At 44.2% G+C, this 21,356-nt stretch overlaps 1 protein-coding gene across 5 annotated transcripts in view; it reads right to left on the reverse strand.

Moving 5' to 3' along the window:
• Positions 1 to 20,112, reverse strand: part of Tdrd5 (tudor domain containing 5) — a 47,905-nt gene extending 27,793 nt beyond the window's left edge. Inside the window, exons 1-10 of one of the 5 annotated variants that reach the window (XM_006250039.4) lie at positions 19,938 to 20,112; positions 19,114 to 19,349; positions 18,462 to 18,623; positions 16,111 to 16,304; positions 13,820 to 13,903; positions 12,713 to 12,769; positions 8,516 to 8,669; positions 5,703 to 5,911; positions 4,610 to 4,830; positions 48 to 260 (exon numbers count right to left, since the gene is read on the reverse strand). In XM_006250039.4, coding sequence (XP_006250101.1) covers positions 48 to 260; positions 4,610 to 4,830; positions 5,703 to 5,911; positions 8,516 to 8,669; positions 12,713 to 12,769; positions 13,820 to 13,903; positions 16,111 to 16,304; positions 18,462 to 18,623; positions 19,114 to 19,345 — 1,526 coding nt within the window. In that variant the 5' untranslated portion in view covers positions 19,346 to 19,349; positions 19,938 to 20,112. Of the gene's footprint in view, positions 1 to 47; positions 261 to 4,609; positions 4,831 to 5,702; positions 5,912 to 8,515; positions 8,670 to 12,712; positions 12,770 to 13,819; positions 13,904 to 16,110; positions 16,305 to 18,230; positions 18,624 to 19,113; positions 19,350 to 19,877 lie in introns of those variants that run through there. The other 4 variants (XM_006250037.4, XM_008769615.4, NM_001134740.1 and 1 more) reach the window with 4 other exon arrangements.
• Positions 20,113 to 21,356: the final 1,244 nt, after the last annotated feature.

Below are 21,356 nucleotides of genomic sequence, written 5' to 3' on the forward strand. Positions count from 1 at the left end.
CCACAATTCAGATTTTCCTTTTCCCAGTGCTTGTTAAATCAACTCACTTGAGGAACCTCAGCGAGGACTTCTGCACCGTTCCTATATTTCCGAAATCCGGGTAGAACACTTCAACCTCCTTTTTCCCAAGGATTCGATGGATAATAACCCGGTACCACCACTTGTCCTCAGAGATCCTGACACAGCACAGATGTCCTGGCTGGATAAAGTATTCTGGCATAACATACCGATCAGAAACCAGCTGGTTAGAGTAACAGCGCCTGGAGAATTACGTGATACAGAAAACCCATAGAGTAAGATCATTTTTTACTGATGTTTCAAGAACAAGAAAGTCTTAGCAAAAAGTAAAATAAAAACCCTGTAATTTCCCTGATTTATTAATCCTTATTAATGTCAATTTCATTATCCAAATTCTTTTCACCAACAAACTCCTTCCTAATATGAAAATTACACACTGGTTTTGTTATCTTACATTATCTGAATATAATCCAACTTCATCCCACAGAACTTCCTAAAATGGATACTTCCCTGCACTGTGGCTCACAGACAATCTGGGCAGAGGGGACAACGACTGTCAGAGCCAGGACACCAGGAAATCTGCTGTGAAACCCAGCACAAACAAGACCAGAATAACGGCAATGTCAAGGGACATATCAATGTGGAAGGGACATTTTTGTGGGGTCTCACCCCTGAACAAAGAACTACAGGCCACCAATAGCTTCTGGGAGGAGAAATGGCCTCTCCCAGGAATAAGCGCTAATACTGGTCATGCAATGCAGAGTGGTTAGCCCTAAACAACACACACGGAACCAAGTTGCGTTTTTATATATTTGTGATACACATACATACATGTGCATGTAACAATCATCAACAAAAAAGAGGCCGTCAACTTGGAAGGGGAGAAGGGGGTGGGTGGGAGGTGTTGCAATTATAGTTCAATTAAAAATACTCTTTTAAAACAGCATCAGCGGCTCACTAATCCCCACTAATCACTAATGTGCGATCTCTCCAGCCCACCTTCTCTCATGCTCTTGGATCCTCCATCTCCACAACCCTCTCCCATTCCTTCCTATCGCTATGCTTAATAGTCTCTGTGCTGCCTTACACATCTGGGTTCTTTGGAGTGTTTAAACCAGAAACCTAGGTTCAAATCCTGCCTCCCTTGTTTACATGATGGGTGGCTGGACTGGCTGTGCTTGAGGACTTCAGAAGCCCTCCAATCCTGTCACTTTTTCTGTGTAACATCTCACCTGCTTTCCCATCTCATTTCACTACGATGTCGCTCCCTGCAAGACCCTGCATCCCAAGTTCAAAGTTTGTATTCCCAGCTGTCTGGAAGCACTCTCTGCCCTTTTCCTCTTAATAGTAAGTAAGACACCCCTACCTTAACTAGCCATAGAGACTTACTGGGCTCTAGCTATCTGAATAAAAAGTTCTAGTTAACAGGATCTTTAAAAAAGTATATGAAGAAATATATAAATTACCATATACTTTAATCACAATTTTTTAAAAATTAAAATGTGAGACGTTCGAGTTGTGTCTTTCAAAGCAATGAATGATTTGGCTCACAACCTCTTTTCTCCTTCACATTAGCTAAGAGGGGACCTAGCAGACAGTGGTGAGCTATGTCCAAAGAGACAACACATTCTCTGGAACAAAAGGGAGAACATCAGTGTCCTTAACACCATGGAATGTCCACATTTCCACCAATGCTTCTGTTGGAACTACTTTAGGAAGAGATAAACTATATCTTCCTATGTGACCACAGCTACACAGAATCCTGACTGCCAAGTCTTCACTGCCAACTGTCTGATGCTCGCCTTAGAGGCAGTGAGTGGAAATGTCTCACTTCGCTCACCCCAGAAACCTAGCTTCTCAGACCTGTTACAATCTCTGAGCCAACGTTCTTCAGGCTGAGAATAAATCATATTCTCTCCCCAATTCTTCTATTCCCTTTCCTAGTAACTGAAAGATTTACTTTCCCAATTTCTCTAGTTTGTTCCTTTCTGCTTGTTCCCTCTCTCAGACTTGCCATTCGCTGACTTTCTTTACCTCACCGCATTCATTCACTGTCCACAGTACAGACTTCTCCTTCTAGATCTCCTGTATCAGGTCAGTTTCTCACCACTGTAACCAAATGACGGGTGTGAACAGCTGAGGACAGTCCTGGGGACTTCAGCCATGACTGTGTCTTTGCTCTGCATGGTGAGGCAGAACATGACAGGAGCATGTGCTGTTATTATCTCGTGGCAGTCAGTAGGCAGACAGCAGAGGAAAGGGTCAGGAACTTGTCTATCCTCCAAGGACACGTCCCAGTGACACACTTCCTCTGCTAAACCTCACACTTCCTATTTAAACCACTTCCCAGGAATGCCTCTAAATTATGGACCCATCTGTGGATTGATCCACTGACCGTGAGCCAGGCGCCTCACGATCCAGTCGCTTAGCTCAACACTGAACGGTACACTGAGAACCAAGCCTTTAACACGTGAGCTTTGGAGACATTTTCTATCTAAGTTTTAAGAAGGTTCTCCCCAAACCTTTAAGAAAAAAGGTTTCAGTGGCTTCTGTCTGGAAGACACCTCCCTGCGGTGCTCACAATTCAGCGTTTACATCTTCTGACTTCATCCCCAGTCAGGCCCTGCCAACATCACTAGTTCTAACTCCAATATGCTATTTGTTCCCAAGGCACATCATCCAATACTCCATTAACATTTGACGTTAGTGCCAGAGCACAGTTATTCTCTTTTCAACTGGTGAAACCTTGCTTTTGACACCTTGTTCAAACATCAACTATGAAGTTTTCCCAAACACATCTCCTGCTCCCCCGCATCCTATTTATCCCCCTGGTCATCGCCCCAGCTTCAGTGAGCTCACATCGGCAAAGACCCTGTCTTACATATGTATCCTTGTAGTATCAGGGCCTCAACAACCAGACTCTGAACAGTCACAATGTAACAGCAGCACCCGCTGCGGAGGCGGCTGGGCTGGTAAGGTGCTTGCTTGTAAAGGCAGGAAAGCAGAGTCTGATCTTCAGAACCCAGATTAGAAAACAAATGCTGGGTACAGCAGCAAGTGCTTCCCTAAGGATGTAGGGCTCACGGGCCAGCTAGCCTAGCCTAATTAACAACGCTGGTCTAGCTAGAGCCCATCTCAAAGAAGTCTTCCATCTTCCAATTTCATATGCGTTCATGGAGAGTTCCTAAGAAATGTCAATCCAAGGTTGGTCTGTGGTCTCCATACGCACACACATGTGTGCTTACACACGTGACTACATGTATGTGCACAAACAGCTGACAACACTGAACTAGAATCTAAATGCTTTACCTCTACAGCTCTGTAGTAGCCTCTAGATTACCCCAATCTGGAGATAAGGTTAGACTAAAAGAAGTTGAATCATGTACAGATCTCGGGGAATAATACTTAAAAACATGTACTAAGTCTTACAGACATAGTAGAATAGAATATAATTTTTCTCATAAGTGTGTATCTGTGTGCATGTGTGTGTTTATGCATGCACAGTAATGTTATGTGGAGGGCAGAAAGACAACCTCAGGTATCACTGTCAAGAATGCTGTCCACCTCCCTTGAGACAAGGTCGTGATTGGTCTAGAGCTCATCAACTATGCTAGACAGGTAGACAGTGAGCCCCAGAGATTCTCCTGTCTCTGCTCCCCAGTGCTACGATTACAGGTGTATGCCACCACGTCTGGAATTTTTACATAAATTCTGGAGATAAAACTCAGGTCTTTGTGTTCACACAGCAAGTACTTTACTAAGTTATCAATCAAGCCAGGGTAGTACTTCTTTCTAAGGTATTATTATTCAACTTATGCCAGGTAACTTGGTATCATATGGTATGTATGTATGTATATGTAATGGCAAAGTAGGTAAAATATGGGATGCTTTTATAAATGTAAAAAACTATTTTATGTGACGCAACATAGTCAGAAATTGTTTATGAATGAATTTATAGTGACTGAATGTGTTCACATCTTATACAGTGTTTATTAACATAGGACAGACTTTCTCAGCAGACAAAAACCAGATAAGAGTCCTTAAACCCTTGGGGCCTTGATGGCCTTCTTCTAAGTCCACACAGTTCAAATTACTGTCATAACGTGACTAAAATCCTGCTCCCTGACACTGCACTGGTACTGTAAAAGCAGTAATAGATAAAATGCCAAGTGCCTTAGCTGAATCAAGGTAGTGTCAAAACTGTTGTCACTTGGCACAATATTTCAGTTAAAAATAAAACCAAACAAACAAAAAAACAACCAAACAAACAACCATCAGTCTCACTGAGAATGAATGCCCTTGAAGCCAAGTCAGAACAGTGATGTACACCTTACTCCCAGCACTCAAGAGGCAGAGGCAGGGCTACTGAACATGCTTGGATTACAAAAATATAGCTTTTTTTTTTCATTAAAATGTTTATCATACCTCACATGAATTTTTAAAAACAGATATTTTAATTTTTGTAGTTTAAGTTTCTATCTGATAAGCATTAGTAAGTGAAAGCTTTTTGTTAGTTCAGGAGTCCTGAGACCTGTGTGTCTGCCGACTACTGATTAAAGCTAAGCGGAAGCGGAAAGCAGGAGGCCCCTACCGCATTTCAATCATCATGTCTTCAAGCAATTCCGACGAGTCTCTGCTGTAGATGCGGACGTAGAACTGGCTCGGAGAGATTATGTACTCCACGAAGACCCCCACGAGGGTGCTGGTGTCTAGCGGTGGGAGTCGGCACAGCTTCTTAGCACGCACAGCATCTGGTGGGATATCGTGGTTTGCCATCGACAAGCTCAGCTGGGATTTGTTTGTTTCTACTTGCTACAGGGACAGCAGGGAGAGAAAGAAACCATAAAGAGACATTGCAAATTCCTCAAACTACTTCACCAATCATCTCTATTACAATCACTGGGTTCAAGCCAGAACTATGATTCAGAACGCTTTAGAATGGAGTCACCATTTACAGCCACCATTTAAACATCCTTCCTCTATTATGAAAATACTGGCCCAAAAGTTAAGTGTTAAGCAAATGTCCCCAACCAAATGGGCAAAGGCATTCAGGTGGAGCCCGGCAGGTCCTCCGACCTAACCCCACTGGTAGTCGACGTTATTAAGGGATGGATCAATTCGGACTTTTCCCATCAAAAGGTTTTGCTTTTTCATCCCAACATCTGCTCGTTCCTCTAGGCCTCCCTATTGTCCTGAAGAGACTACAGCAGGCTCTCAAACTGCTCGTTCCGCTGAATTGCCTGATGGAGTGAGGAACAACCACCAATCCTTAGCAATGACAAAGTCAGGAACAGACGCAAACACAACAGAAACGTGGGAGGCCGTAATGAAGAAGGATGAAATGAACCAAGTAAGTGGGAGTGGGAACAAGGGCATCTGCCATCTGCAGCCACTGCCAAGGCTGGGCCAGGGCAGGCTCCTGCACTCTCTAAGGCCTCGACCCGCAGGCTCAGGATTAGAGAAATCAACAGAGAGGTCAGGGAACTTACATTTCAAACACCTGAAAAACTTTAACATTAGGCGTGTAGGAAACGAAAACTGGGAAACGAGAGAAATGCCGCAAAAAGTGATCCTGGGCAGAACTGGTCTTTTCCAGGGAACAGTGTCCCTAGAATTAGTTTTTTCTAAAGAGCACTTGGTTTCAAGAGGCACTCACTCGGTTACTGCGGCTGCTGCCCACTCACCAGCTGCAAAGGCTTCACCACAAGATTAGGCTTCTTGTAGGCCTTCTGCTCTGCCTCCTTGTGGTTCTTCAAAGGGCAATCCCATGTGGTCTTCTTAACTGCTACAGTGGATAGTGAATTTCTAGAGGGACTGGAGGCCCACGCGTTAGCTTCTATTCTCTTGTCTGGTTGAACTAGACACGAATTTCTGACTGATGAAAGCGGTCCAGCTGAAAGAGACAGAGGGTGGTTACAGTGTGCGACCACGACCTCTACGTGGCCCCGTGAGGCAGGCACCAGGGAGAGAGGCAGCAATGGAGCTTGTCCTTGCAGATGGAGAGACACAAGGGAACAGCATACTAAAGGAGAAACAAACTGTAAAATCCTCACGCTGGGAAAACAGGAGCTGGCACAACTTCTCAAACTCTGGTGAGTGACTGTCTCAACATCTGATCTCCAATTTCTCCTTCTAACTAAACCTCGGACAGTTATTTTTAACACAGATTTGCTTTAATATTCCATAATATGATGCCTTAACTCATAGAGAATTCCTCAATCAACCTCACATTTAATTGAAATTTATGCATATAGGAGTTCCTGGGGCTGGCACATTATGGACTCCTCAGATCTACAACTAACCACAATGGTTCCTAAAGAAACAAACTCACAAGCACATTAATATGTAGGCACAAAAATATTAATCATATTTGGCTAGAATGAATAAGGGTCGAGTTTCATCCCCTAAATAGCAAAATAAATAAAAAAAATTAAGATACTAATCGCCACGCTTTTACAATGGTAAAAATGGAAACAATCTAAACGTCTACCAAGAGGACACTGACTAAATGAAATATACAGGAACTGCACAAAGGTAAAAAGGGAAAATGCTAACATGAAAACAATATATTAAATATAAGAAGCAAAGACACAATATTTACGTAATAATGCTTTGCGTAAGAAAATTATGTTATAATTAAGTATATAATCTGTAAGAGGTTGTGAAATATACTCCTCAAAGCTACAAGCATTAACTACCTCTGTATTGTTAAAGGGCTTTTGTGGTTAGAAGTCGTCCCGACTTCAGATCAGAGCCTGCTCAAATCCTCCAGGTCCTGTAAGTACGTGGCATCCTGGAGCTCTGTGAGGCAGCCAAACTGTACTGTTCGGGGCCATATCTCCGCCCACCCTAACCTACAGTGTGACGGAGTCTCATGTCTGGTACTGGGTTTTTAAGTTCCCAAGGGACAGGAACACTCAAGAGTCCCTCTGGAGCTATGACACCTGGGCCATGACAATGACCAGCATGAGGTGCGGGACTCACAGCTTGGCAGTAAATCAGGATAGAATATGGAAAGGTAGATGTCTGTCCTAACCACTTTAAAACATACAGAATGGACTGGGGAGGGAAGCAGCTCAGAGGTCAATGAAGCCTTGCCTTGCAAACAGAAGGATCTCAGTCTGACCCCTCAGAATCCACATTTAAAATCACAAGGCCAGGCCTGGGGTATGTGTGCCTGTCATCCCAGTGCTGGAGAAGCAGGACCAGTGGGAGTCCTGGGTCTCCCTGGGCAACTAGCAATCTTATTTCAAAAGTAAGTACGGAAAGAAAAAGGTGGGCAGGCTGAGGGACACCACCCGAGGTTACACTCTGGTTTCCCAGGCACGCGCATGGGCACACAGGTGCACCCGCCCCAATCACACTTTATAAAAGCACCATGTTGTTCACACCTTTGCAAAATGTTGCCACTGAGGGGAGTGAGTAAAGGACACACGGGACTCTGTCTACACTGCACAGTCATATAAACTTATCTCGATAAAAACTCTAAGAGAAAACCAAACTGGGCCAAAAACAAAACAGAAAAACAAAAATATGATGTCCTATGTCCAACGTGGTTTCCTAGAGTAAATACAGGACAGGCGGAGGTGGTGTTCGCCTTTAATGCCAATGGTCGGGAGGCAGAGAAGGTGAATCTGTGAGGTCAAGACCAGCCTGGTCTACAGAGCAAGCTCCAGGACAGCTGGAGCCACACAGAGAAACCTTGTCTTGAAAAACCGAAAGAGACTGGGGGTGGGGGGAGAACACTTGGTTTGGAGTTAATTTATTGTAAAATATAAATGTGCATTCCTCGTACACATGTAATGTATTCTGACTTTCCACTTATTTCTAAGAAGCGTTTGCTGCATAGCCTGAGAAGCATTACCTATCAAACAACCAACTCAGAATTATTCCTTCAGAATTGCTGATAACTGGACAATAAAGAAAGTGACAGGCTGGAGAGACGCTCAGTGGCTAACGCACTGGCTGCCCTTGCAGAAGGCCGGGTTTGACTTAGCACCCACGTAGCAGCTCAGAACTGTCTGCAACTCCAGTTCCTGGAGTTCTGACCCTCTTCCTGCCTCTGCAGGCACCGCTCACACGTGGTGCAGACAGACACACACTCAGACAAAACACCCATATACACAAAATACAAATAATCTTTAAAAAAAAAAAAGAAATTGTTAGATGCGGTGCTCACGCCTATCCTCTCGGCACTCAGGAGGTGGCGACAAGAGAGTTCCCTAGTTTAAGATCTGCTGGGTTATACAGTGAATTCCAGGCCAGCCTGGGCTACATAATAAAAACCTGTCTCAATAAATAAATTAGATAAATTATAAAAATTTAAAATTTTAAACCAATAATGCAGGTTAACTTTACTACAGTTATCACTAAAAGGGTCATTATTCAAACATTTTGTGGCTAATATGGAAGGCGTTTGGGTCATGTGATTCTACTGGTGACTAAATGCTTCTTCCTTCAATAGAACATGGCATCCGTGTTATCCCATGTCACTCACCAGGTAGCAGAGGTCTCAGGTCAGCATCAAACACAAGCAAGTCTTGCTTTTCTTCACTGAACTCAACTCGGAGAATGTCACTGAGAGCGCCAACAAGTTCTGTCACGTTTAAGAACCCTAGTTGTTTTGGTGAAAGTTGTTCTTTAAAAACTAGCTGTCATAAAAAAAAAAATGGAAAGGCATGAAAACTCTGGCTAAACGTTAGGCGAGGCTTTAATTTGGATTTTGTCAACCTAAATACTTAAGGCTCTGTGAACTCAAGTGCAAAAGCCTGTTTCACTGGCAGCCAATCTAGCATAACCGCTGAACTGGCCGGCAGTCCTAGAGACCCTTTCTCAAGAGACAAGATGAACAGCTGCCAAGGAACAACACCCAAAGCCGACCTCTAGGTGCCACATACATGTGTACACACACACACACAAGCATGCACATGCATGTGCACATACATCTATGCTATTCTTAATACCAACGGTTCTTCTCTCCTGCCTAGGCTTTAAGGATGTGAAGGCTTGCTTCTGAACTAGAGCCTTTCGTGACAGCTCTGTAAAGGACTGACCGGCCCCTCACAGAGTACAGCTGTGGCACAGAGTGTCACATGACGCTCAATAGCACACTCAATTCTTTATGACTTCTCCCACAGAACACTTGTAAAAGTGGGTGTCCAGGGCCAGGCAGATCATCCTTCAGGTCATTTACAGCCACCCATCAGCACACCACAGGAAACACTACCAGGGGGTGGGGCGGGGCGGGGCGGGGCGGAGCGGGGGTAGCAAACTAGAATTTTTTCCTACTTCCTGTGGTGGTACATATTAAAGCTCCTTCTCTTTATGTTTATCAGTCTCAAACAGTTTCTCAGATAATTGTGTTGTATTAACTGTGAAAACAATTAACTAGGATAAGCAGGATTAAAATACAAATGAGCTATTGCTTTATTTTCTTAGATTTTTTAATTGTGCCTGCATGCTGGTATGTGCACAAGTGTGAGTCTCCCGAGCAGCTGGACGTGCTGGACCACCTAGAGCTGGAGGTACAGGCCGTTGGGAGCCACCTGACGTGGGTGCTGGAAACTGGGGTCCTCTGAGCCATCTCTCCAGACCCCAATCAGTCACTTTTAATAGTATATTCAAAAGACCCAAGGAAAGAGTCAGCAAAAACAAGTCTCAGGAGGGAGAAGAGGATGAACAGGATAACTATGGTTCTCAAAGTTCTCAAAATATGAAATTGTGAAAGAAAAACTATTTTAAAGAAAAACATTATGGTGAAAACTCTCTCACAAATTAAAACTTTATTCCTTAAAAAAAAATCAAGTTTCCACTCAGCCCAAATGTCATCTCTTATCAGTCACCTAGTAATCACCTCCCCAGAAATAACTATTATTAACAATTTTTGTGTAACTTTGCAGAAATTGTCAAAACTTAAGTGGGCTCCAATATAAGATATACATCTTGGAGGGGTTGGGGATTTAGCTCAGTGGTAGAGCGCTTGCCTAGCAGACGCAATGCCCTGGGTTCGGTCCCCAGCTCCGAAAAAAAGAAAAAGGAAAAAAAAAAGAAAGATATACATCTTGCTTTTTTAGTTACTATAAAGTTATTCCACATTATTACTGTATGAAACACAGCTCAGATAGATTCTATGATTAACTGGTGTGCTTTCTGTTCTACTGGCCCCCAACAATGTACAGTACAGAGGCTGGCATGGTTCTACACCACTCCGCCCTCCCCCCTCCCTTTCCAGAGCCCCATCTACTCGCTTCCCCCCCCCCCCCCGAGCTGGGGACTGAACCCAGGGCCTTGCGCTTGCTAGGCAAGCGCTCTACCGCTGAGCTAAATCCCCAACCCCTTATCTACTCGCTTTTATACAGATTCTTTCAGAGTTCAGAATCGGCTTTCAAGTGTGTACACATACCTACCATATCATCTTTTATTTTTGCCAACCTGCTACATTTTCCAGGATAAACTGGTACTGCAGACACAACTTCCTGCCACTCAAGCTCTGGCTGGCCCGTCTGCTCTCACAAGGCTACAATGAGTCTGTGTTCTACAGTGGGGCACATAGTAGCTGTTTCTTTTCAAAATGTCAGCAGTGTTGATCATCACTGTTGGTTACTGGACCACAGGGCTCATTCAGGCACATCAGATCAATGGCTGACGTCGTCTGAACTGGGACTGAACTGGGGACTTGCACATGTCGTCTACGTGTTCTGTCCCTCGGCTCATCTCCAGCCCTAATACCACCTTTAGTAGCCATTCTTCAAAGATGAATGCTTCTCCATTGCCTCCCAGATTGTCTACGTAACTTTTGTAACTATATGCACTGACAGAATTCAATGTACCTGATGGGCTTCCAGCCATTAAAATTAAAGCCTGAAACTCATCAGTAAATCTGTAAGTCCTTTGGATGTGAACCTAGTCTTCAGCCTTTCCTACTGATCTGTCAACATGTTCCAGGTTCAACTCATGCAATTGCAATAAATATTCTTGTATATGTTCTAATTATCTCAATTACTCCTGTGTAATGTCACATTATATAACAATAATTTCAGAATAACAATAGTATCCTCTCCAACACAGTAACAATAAAACCTCTAGATATGGTCACCCTTTCCTCTGCCCCTTTGTGTAATTGTACTTCATCAGAGCAGACACTAATCCTCTTCCTTTGAACTGCCATTCAGTTTCACCCTGTAATGTTTCCTTCTGGCAATGTTAACTGTCTGTCTCCCTAGGGAACCGACCTCTGCCTACATGGAGTGTCTCCTGTCCCTGTCATCGGCCTTTCTCCTGAGTCACTGTGGCTCCTTCATGCCCAGCACCTGCAGGAACAGGTGTCTTTCCCATCTTTTTCAGTGAACCGCTCTGCCCTCATATGTATTTATTTTGGGTTATTATGTTAACTACATAAAGTAATTTGGGAGAAAGCCTGTCTTACTCCTTCCTGTCACGGTCTATAATTTTTTTTTTTGTTGTTGTTGTTGTCAAGTTACACATTGGTCTGGTTTCTTATCCTGTATCACGGGCTTTTTTGTTTTATTTTGTTTTGTTTCTGCTTTGTTTTGTTTTGTTTTGTTTTTGAGGTAGGGTTTCTCCGTGTAGTTCTGGCTGTCTTGGAACTCACTCCATAGATCAGGCTGGCCTCAAACTCACTACATCTCCCTGCCTCTGGCTCCCGAATGCTGGGATTAAAGGCAGGTGCCACCACCACTGGGCTCACAGGCTATCTCAATTACAGCAGTTAGTCCACTTACATTAACGAAAGCATCAGATCTAGATTTAGAGCTCCCATGCTGCATAAGGAGACCCCATATACATCCTGGTCCCTCCTCTCACCTTTTTTAAGTTCAGGTGACTCCACCTATATCCTCCCATCCATATCTTCCCATCTGTATCTGCCCACCTGTATCCTGCACTCCACATCTTGTTCCTGTTTCCTTGCCCGCCTTCCTGAGTCACTGCGCGCACTGACAGAAGTGGTTTCATCTGTTGGCTTTATGGCTACCCTTGCATCTCTAATGGCTGCTCTGGGTTATAATACACACCTTACCTCCCTAGTGTTGGTCTGCATGTCACAGAGAGCACAATAGTTTGCAGTTTGTGCTATCTGTTATGTCATCACATCGGCTTTATGTAATAAACCCAGCCAGAGGCTATCACTTTAGCTTTAAATAGTAGCGTGTCTTAACTCGTGAGAGAGTCATCTTTCAGATATAGGTACATGTTTACTTCATCCTCTGTTCTTCAGCTCCTCCTCAAGACTCAAGTTCTAATCTGGCATAATTTCAGTTAGCTTAAACTACATTTTTTTTTCTTACTATGCAGGTCTGTTTATACTTCTCTATTTTTTGATTATCGTGTCTTTACAGTATTATCATTCTTAATATCATTGTTGGATATAAAATCAAGAATGTATATGAGAGGTTCTGTTTTTCCGTATCTGAGTACTATCACACTTAAAAATACGTTAATCATTATTTCAATGTTGTTATAACAATAAGTAGTAAAAACGTTCTTCCTATTCATAACCAGGAATTTTTACTAGCCATATTTTTAAGTAGCCTTATCATAATAAAGAAAAAGCCACAAAACATAAAACAAGGTGGTTTAAGTGCTGATAGCACAGACAGAGGATCCAGTGGCAATGGCAAACGAACGTGTCTATCAGAAGGAAAAGCGGCAATGCAAAGAGTAAGAAAACACCTACCTCAAACTCGCCAAGCAGTTTAGAAATGAACAAGCCTTGTGGAAACTTAGACACGACCTAATCAACAGAAACGAAACACAGATATAAGTGAAAGATTAAGAGCCACATGAGAATCCTTAGTTTAATGAATGAATACTTTTATCTTTATCAATTTTTTTATCAATGAACATGTTTCCCTATTTTTGGTGCTGTATTAAGCGTGAACAATATCCTTGAACAAACAATTGTCAACACTGTTCAAGTTTCAAAAATAACAAGCGAAGGCTGCCAGAGTGTATCTGCTTTTGCTGCCCCAGCCTATCTGTTTTTGCCTGTCTCCCACCAAAGTCACAGCACTGAAGCGGGATAATTCAAGGCAGTAGGAACTATGATGCCATTTCCTTAACTCAGATCAGGACCAAAATCCTCAAGGCGGACTACACTGGTCCATTATACAACAGCCGAAGGGTTTCCATATGCTAATAACACAAAATAATAAAACAGGCCAATCATACAAATGTGTAAACCAGTACAAAGGACACATAAAAGCAGCTAATGTAAAACTGTTATCATTTAAAATGTGGTGGGAGTAAAGCTGTCTGCTGAAATGTCCATATGTTCAACTCCTGATTTTTATCCTCAACAAATCAAAAGTTCAGCGCCTCTGATGGCAACTGTTTTACATCAATGTTCAAGAGAGTTCACTGCAGGATTTTTTTTTAATAGCCAAGATCCAAAGCAACTCAACCTTTAATCCCTCACAGATCCTCCTAAATGAATCATGGAACGTTTACACTTCGGGCTACACTAACCATGGCCAATAACTACATTTGCAGGAGAGAAACCTGAACTGGAAAGATCTCGAACTGTTTGTCAACAATGATTTGTTGGGCAAGGAAGGAAAAAGAGGGAAGAGAACATTTACTGAAGAGTCATTTTCTTAACAATTTCGCACCAAAATTCTCAGGATATATTTATTCCTTTTTTATATAAAAAACTGTGTTCATGTATCAGTATTTTAGAAACAATGAGAAATAAACACAAAGCTAAATAATTACTGCAGGCAATTAAATCAACCCACATGAGAAAACCAATTATTTTTGTTTCCAAGAAATGGAAAATACTTACAAATTTTATCTTGTGCTTTAGGTCTGGATCAACAGTTCCTCCAGGTCCAATTTGTGCAATTACTGATTTGAATGTGCTCTCCAACTGTGAATAGAGCAAAAAGTCAAAGCTCTTCAAAGTCACAGATGTAAGCAAGCTATAAAGCAAAATGTATTTCAGTCAGATGGGTCAAATGCAGCTCTGTGGTTAAGAGCACTTACTGCTCTCGCAGAGGACCTCAGTTCCGTTCTTAGCCTTTGACCTCGTGGGCATCTGTATTCACAGGATATACTCACACACAGACACAAGTATATGTATATACACATAGGATATGTATACACATAGTTAAGTAATTTTAAAAAGCAGCACTGAGATGTTTTATACTGTATCGAATATGTAAATGAAATTTGTCTGAAACTAGACACTGAGGAATATTCCTAGTTAAACAGTATTATCTATAAGACGCTCTGCAGTCTCCAGTTAGTGGATACTCTTGTCCAGAAATGATACTTGCCATTCATTTCCTAAAGTTACTTAGTATTATTAAATACTTAGTGACTGCCTAAAGTTGAAAGGAATGGGCTGTTAGAAGGTTCCTGAAAGGGAGTTAGGGGTGTTGAGTTAAGAGCACAACTGAAACGAATGGCCTTTTAAAAGAGCAGTAGGGGGTTGGGGATTTAGCTCAGTGGTAGAGCGCTTGCCTAGGAAGCGCAGCCCTGGGTTCGGTCCCCAGCTCCAAAAAAAAGAACCAAAAAAAAAAGAGCAGTAGGTGAATCTCCTTTATGTAATATAAGCAAAGGATGAAAGAAATGGGGTGTGTGTGTGTGTGTGTGTGTGTGTGTGTGTGTGTGTGTGTACGCACACTTGTGCACAGTCACCTGAGGAGGCTGCCGGGGTGGGGGTGGGAGTGCTGTCAGTGGCAGAGTCACTATCTAATAGGTTTCCTGCTCTGGGAATTGGGAAGCAAAGTCCTAAAAGCATGGGAGAGGAGAAGGGTGGGTAGGTATTTGAGGACCTGAATTTGGAAAGTAGGGAGTCACTGAGGAAGATACCCATCATCAACCTCAGGTCTGCACACACAGACACACACACCCACAGACACACACACACACACACACACACACACTCATGCTCACTCACACACAGTAACACACACATACTCACACATTGATTTTATAATTAAAATTAACTTCATAACATTTAATTTTATAGCTCTAAGCTACTATAAAGTGACAGCTATCAGAAGCCTGGGGGGGCGGGCTGAGGTAGTCCATTTAATGCAGCAAGGACGCTTGTCAAGGAGACAGCACTGCCTTAACTGCTGTCCTTACTCAGAAAAATCTCAGTTCATACCTGACATATTATACAAAAAGTAGTATGAGAAAACTCAGAAAATTAGATCACCGGAATCAAGACTTCAACTTTACAAAAGACGAGATTAAGAAGAGAAAAAGTGGGGCTGGAGAAAAGGTTCAGTGGTCGTTGAGAGTGTTTGCTCTTGCACAAGACCCAGGTTCCTTGCCCAGCATCACCTGCTGGCTCACAATCATTTCCTGACTCCATTTCCGGGGGATCTGATGCTCTCTTCCTGCCTCCCTACCCACCAGGCATGCCCATGGTGCACATCCACACATACAGTCAAAACACGCAGAGAATAAAAGAAATAAATCTAAAAAGAGTCAAACCACAAACCAGGAGAAAATGTCTGCATTGTATGTTCATGTTAAAAGACTTACATCCAGAACGTACTGAATTCTTCCATTTCCATAAAATGACAAAACCCAATTTTGTTAAGGACCAAATATTCTGGTATTTCAAAGACCATATACAAATGGCAACTATGTACGTAAAAAGATACCTAACATGGTTATTAGATGTATTCTCCGGCATAAAATCAACTAACATAATTCTAAACAGAAACTGGATGTGGAGTTACAGACAAGAATGTATCTGCCCAGAAGACCCCAGAAGCCACGTGGCTGAGAAAACTGCTGCCTTTCACCTCTCCGTAAATCGCCAGAGACAGACAAGAGGCTTAGTCACGTCCACAGTCAATGCGTGCATTTAAAAAGCTTTTGTCTTTATTATTTTATGTGTAAGGTGAATGTGTACGTGTATGTCTACGGAGGGTTTTGAGTCACCACGTGCTGGAATGAGCCCAGGTCCTCTGCAAAAGCAGCCAGTGCCTTTAAGGACTGCACCTGTTCTCCAGGCTCAGGTTTCAGTTATCCCACGATCAGCTTCCCCATCCGGTCTAAGTCATCATGCCGCTCAGCCAGAAAGCCTGTTTTCAGTATTTCTCTATCCCTTACCTGGTTTAATTTTTCAGTGTGGCTAAGCCTTGAAGCCTCCACTGTGTTAAACATGGGTATCTTCTCCATGCTCAGTACTTGCTTTGGGGGCTCCATATTGGAAATGGGTTGTGAAAAGCGTGTCTTCGTGACTGGGAATCCTGTAGAGTATGACCCCTGTTGTTTCATTCTAAACGGCTGAGTAAAAATTTTACCTTTTGTTAAGAAAGAAGAAAAAAACAGTGACTAGCAATTTCTCAGGAGTTTTATATACAAAGACACTAACTGCCCTCAGTTTAGAAGGGAAAATGTACATAGCCAATAAAACTTATATAATATGTTGGTTGGTCATTTGTTAAAAAAAAAATACTAAGAAACCACATTACTGAAAAGATTGTTGCTCTCTAAAATTCCATATAAGGTTACCTGAATATAATTGGGGAGTAGCATTTTATAGGCAAAAACTTTAAAGACTGTGTTTCATTTCAAAGGCCAAAGAGTGCCCCACCAAGCAGTCCGCACAGAGCTACACTTCCCATGGTAGGTGTAAGGCAGGGCAAGGAGAACACAGTCCTAAAATGTAAGTCCTCTCCTGGGAACTGTATTCCACAGTGCTTGGATCCCCTGAAAATCATCATGGTCTAGTGTTTTCTTTACCCCAAGGTCCAGTTTACTAAATATGCCAATTATTTCTGAGGTATCTGAAGATATGGAAAATGGGAATGAGTCCATCACTGGGAAGAATACCCACGCCAACATTCGGTAAACGTTGGCAAATTACTTTACACAATAGTTTTTGGTTTTCTTCTTATGTGCTGAAACAAACCCAGGGCTCGCACGTGCTAGGCTAGTGCCCTAGCAGTGAGGAGGTCACACACCCAGCCCTCTGTAAACTCAATAGCACAGCTGAGTCCTCCTAATCTGAGCCCTGAAGAACACTGGCAGGGTTGAGAGACCTCCCCACAGCACGCACTGGCATCGAGCTTTCTCTGAGCACAACATACCCCCCTCATATCTTTAGAATGTCACCCACCAGCTTAGCACTGCTTTGCAAACTCGTGACACATTCTCGTGACTCTCTCCTACTTTAATCTGAATGCAGACTTTGGAACAAAAGGTCCGCTAAACAGACATACCATTCTGTGAAACAAGCGCCCCTTCCCCGATTAGTGTACACACTCTGTCCAGAGGCTGAGGTGATGACTACGTTAGTCTTGAGTCTCATCTCTCACATAGTATGAAGTTACTGAATGCCAGGTTCTCCTCCACCCTTGTCTCACGTAAGGCCCTCGGTACCACGCCAAGTCCCATGTATTGTATCTACAGCAGAGATCTGGACCAAGACTTACGGAGGACTGACTGACTTGCCGAAGATTATTCAACTTGTAAGTGGCAGACATGATTCTACTTTATCAAACTCATGGAGTTTAACCCTTTGATTCCCTTTCCAGGAACATTGCTCTAAGGTTTGCTCACCCACAGCACAATCATTTTAAAAAATATCCTATGTGTTATGTGTGTTTTACTTGAATATATGTCTGTGTAACACATACATGCCCGGTGCCCACAGAGGCCAGAAGAGGGAGTCAGATCCTCTGGAACTGGCGTTATAGAGAACGACGAACCACCCTGTGGGTGCTGGGAACTGAATGTTGGTTCTCCAGGAGGGTGGCCATCTCTCCAGCCCTACAATTATTGTTTTTAATTTAAATTTTTTTGAGAATTTCATACATGAGTGCTGTGTTTGTGTCAGTTCCACTTCTGTCTGCCCTCCAACTCTTCCCATGTCCCACAACTCTCAAGTTTGTGACCTCCTCAATTACTGTTACACACATGCACACACACACACGTACATATATCCTGCTGAGTTCATCCAGTGTTGCTCACATGTGAATATATTTAGGGCTGACTACTTAGTATTAAAAGCCCATCACAGGGCTCATCCTTGGAGAAGGCTGATCCCCTCTCTGCAGCCATTAATTGCTCGTAGCTGTTCATCCTGGTGTAGATGGAGCCTTCCGAGATGGCCCCCACCAGGCTGCCCTGTCAACTGCTGCTGTCTTTGTGCAGGGTCTTGTTTAGGTAACCCTATTTTCCAGAGTCTGTGGGCACGACACAATGATTAACGCTGACAGGCTTACCTGCTGGCCATTCTCTCTGCTTTTCCTCTGATGCACTCTTTTTTAGTGTCAACAGAGAACCTGCTCTGGTCTGCTCTACACAAATGACATCCGAAGCAGCACTCAGCACTTCAAACATAGAGAGGAATCCATACTGCATATACTGAAAGGATCGTCCGAAACGCCTGGCAAATGCCTTTTCAAAGTCAGAAAGGAGAACAGGAGACAATGCCAAAAGGTCTTTCAACTCACTCTTCACTACTGCCGGGAGAATAGGGGGCACCCTTCCGCGGTAAGGCACGCGGCCGGAGCAAACGCTGCTTCTTCCCTTTTGCATGGAGTTTCGGACCTTATGGCTCCTTCTCTGCTTTGCAACCAAACTTGCTATTCCTTTGGTGGATTCATCTGGAATGGCTGAGGAGATGGGGGGTAGAGAAATCACTTTCAGGTAAACAACACACTCCATTTGTCCTTTGTATCTGCAATCACACAGCCAACTGTCAACTCTCCAGAGAGCTGTTTACTTGGGTAGAGTAAGGCAAAGCTCTTGGCTCCAGCATTTCTTACGTTCTGACCAGTAGCTTCCTAACTCCTCTACCAGCTGGAGAATGCGCTAGTACTGCTAATTAGGGTCTCAACGTGTCACCAATTTGTGCTTAACAAAACTTAAGACGAGTCTTAGGAATTTAAAAATCAGTAATCTGAGACTGGGAATCTGGGACGCTGTTTTTGGCTTTCCTTTGCTCTCACTGGCCCCGCAGCCTCAAAGGTACTTAGGACCACCACCCCAGTTTAGATCTGCTGCCCCGGGATACAAGATAACTGTAGAGTTAGAACAATCCTGTACCGAGTCGTACGTCTTAATTTAAAGGGTACTATAGACCGTCCAAAGTCTTAAACCTACCTTTCAATATTACGGTACCATCCCCACAGGGGCAGACACTAACCACATCAGGCATATCCAACACCAGTTCCATAGTGGACCGATAGCCAAGGATTCGGAGGGGTAGATGGTTGCCAACCATCAATAGGTACTCCTTTTCCAGCTGTTGTGGAGTCAAACCATCTTTAGTGGAAATAAGAAGAGACCGTATCTCTTTCCTCAGACAGTCCTGTATGCGCTCTTGCTCAGACATTGTGCTATAGGATTTAAGGGGGAAAATGCTTTTGAGAGAAAGTGGTCAGAACAAAACCCAAAAACAAGCAAGCAAGCAAACAAACAAAAGCCCTTTAACGACCAGCCTTGGAATATAAAAACTCAGATGTGAGTTTTATAGGCGATAAGGCTGAAGCAATACCCCGAGTGTTCCGAGGCTCGTGCACCACAAGCCCTGCCACTACAAACTCCAAAACTCAGCTTGTAGGGATGAGCCCTCCCAATCCTTGAGGCTGGTTGGTATTAGGTCCCAACAGGGCCTGGTTGGTAAGGATGCTTAAAGGATGACCTCAAGCTCCTTAGGGGGTGTCATTCCCCCACTGCAGCTCAGTATCAGATGGAATCTCTCAGCCACTCTTTGGGAACCAAGGGTATTAGGTCGTGGAGTAGGAGAGACCGGGGAGAAGCTTGAACGGATCGCAGGCCGCCCGGTCGCCTCGCTCGGCTCAGGAAGGGGCGGGGGTCCCTTCCCTCGGCCCGTCCTCCCGTCTGCCCCATGCTCTTCCCGTGACCTGAGTCGGAAAGTGGTGCTGAGGACGGCGTTAGCGCATCCCTCTGCGGCCCGCCACTACCTGGCTGCGGCTTGCCCGCCTCGCTCCCTCGCACCCGCACTGCCGTTGCGCGCCGCCCAAGTCCGGGGCACTCCTGGAGAGCCGCGGAGAAGCGGAGCCGGCGAGGGTCTCGCGCGCCTGCGCACCGCGGGCCGTCCGGTCCCGTGCACCACGTTCCACGCGCGGAGGCGCGGCCGGTGTGACGGTTAGCGGAGACCCGCCGTGTGGGTGCGGGTGAGGCCGAGGCCCGGCTCCCCCTCCGGGGTGGCGCAGGCAACCTGCAGCGCCTACCTCCCTCCGGATGCGGTGGGAAAACACAGACGCCGCCGGACCTCCCTCCACTCGTGCCCAGCGGCCTCGCCCCGCCCCCAGGCACCTGTGGGAGGCGGGGACGGCGGCGGAGGATCCTGCGGTTCCGGCTGAGCCAGGAGAGGTGCCCTCCACTCCGCCCCGTTAGACCCAAAGCTGTCCTCGCCCCGTAGGTCTGCGTTTATTTGGGGGTAAAATTAGAGCGAGTCTGGTTCTGGCCTGAGAATTACTGCTGGACTAGAAGCGACTTTGACTCCTAGAAGAGAGGACTGGATGGATGGACGGACTTTTGGAATGAAGAACATCCGAGGGGGGCATTGCCCTGGGAAGAAGAGAAGTGGGAGACTACGGAGGATAATTTCACTTGGATATGTTTGTTGGGTTTGTAGAGTAAACTAAATTGACAAGAGCCCTCAAAAACTAGCAAGTAGAAATGCAGGATATGGGGTTGGGGATTTAGCTCAGTGGTAGAGCACTTTGCCTAGGAAGCGCAAGGCCCTGGGTTCGGTCCCCAGCTCCGAAAAAAGAACCAAAAAAAAAAAAAAAAAAAAAAAAAAAAAAAAAGAAAAGAAATGCAGGATATGAATACCTTTCCCTTAACAATGTGCACTCTTAAAATAGACAAACTAAAGATCCTCGAAGGATTCAGATTAAGAGACCGGAAACTAGGTGGGGCGATGCACACGTGTTGAGCCTTGGGCTCCGGAGGCGGAGAGAGGAAAAGCCCCAGCTGGAGAGCGGTGGGTTGCATAAAGAGGGCAGGAATCCCTAAGCGCCCAAGTACTATTCTGCCTAAAACCCATAAAGGAATATCCCCAAGAGAACAAAATGTTCTATCAGTGAATGAAGAATATTAAAGAGTCTCTTAAAAACCGAAACTAGAAAGGGTTTATATATCCGTCTTTTAGCTGAGCAGGAGTACCTGATTGGTAGATTAACAGGGGAAGAGCACCCTAAAATGAAAAACGGACCCACATACTGCAACGTTTCAATGACACGTTTTAGAAGGAACGTCTTCGTATTTTTAAGGGCCCATCGAATCCTCAGAACGAACTAAAACAAAAATCCCTCCTTAGACAAAGCCTGAGAAAAGGAATCAAGAGACTTTAGGAATAAACTATCTCTAGAACA

This window comes from Rattus norvegicus, chromosome 13, assembly GCF_036323735.1.
Source record: "Rattus norvegicus strain BN/NHsdMcwi chromosome 13, GRCr8, whole genome shotgun sequence".
NCBI classification, from domain to species: domain Eukaryota; kingdom Metazoa; phylum Chordata; class Mammalia; order Rodentia; family Muridae; genus Rattus; species Rattus norvegicus.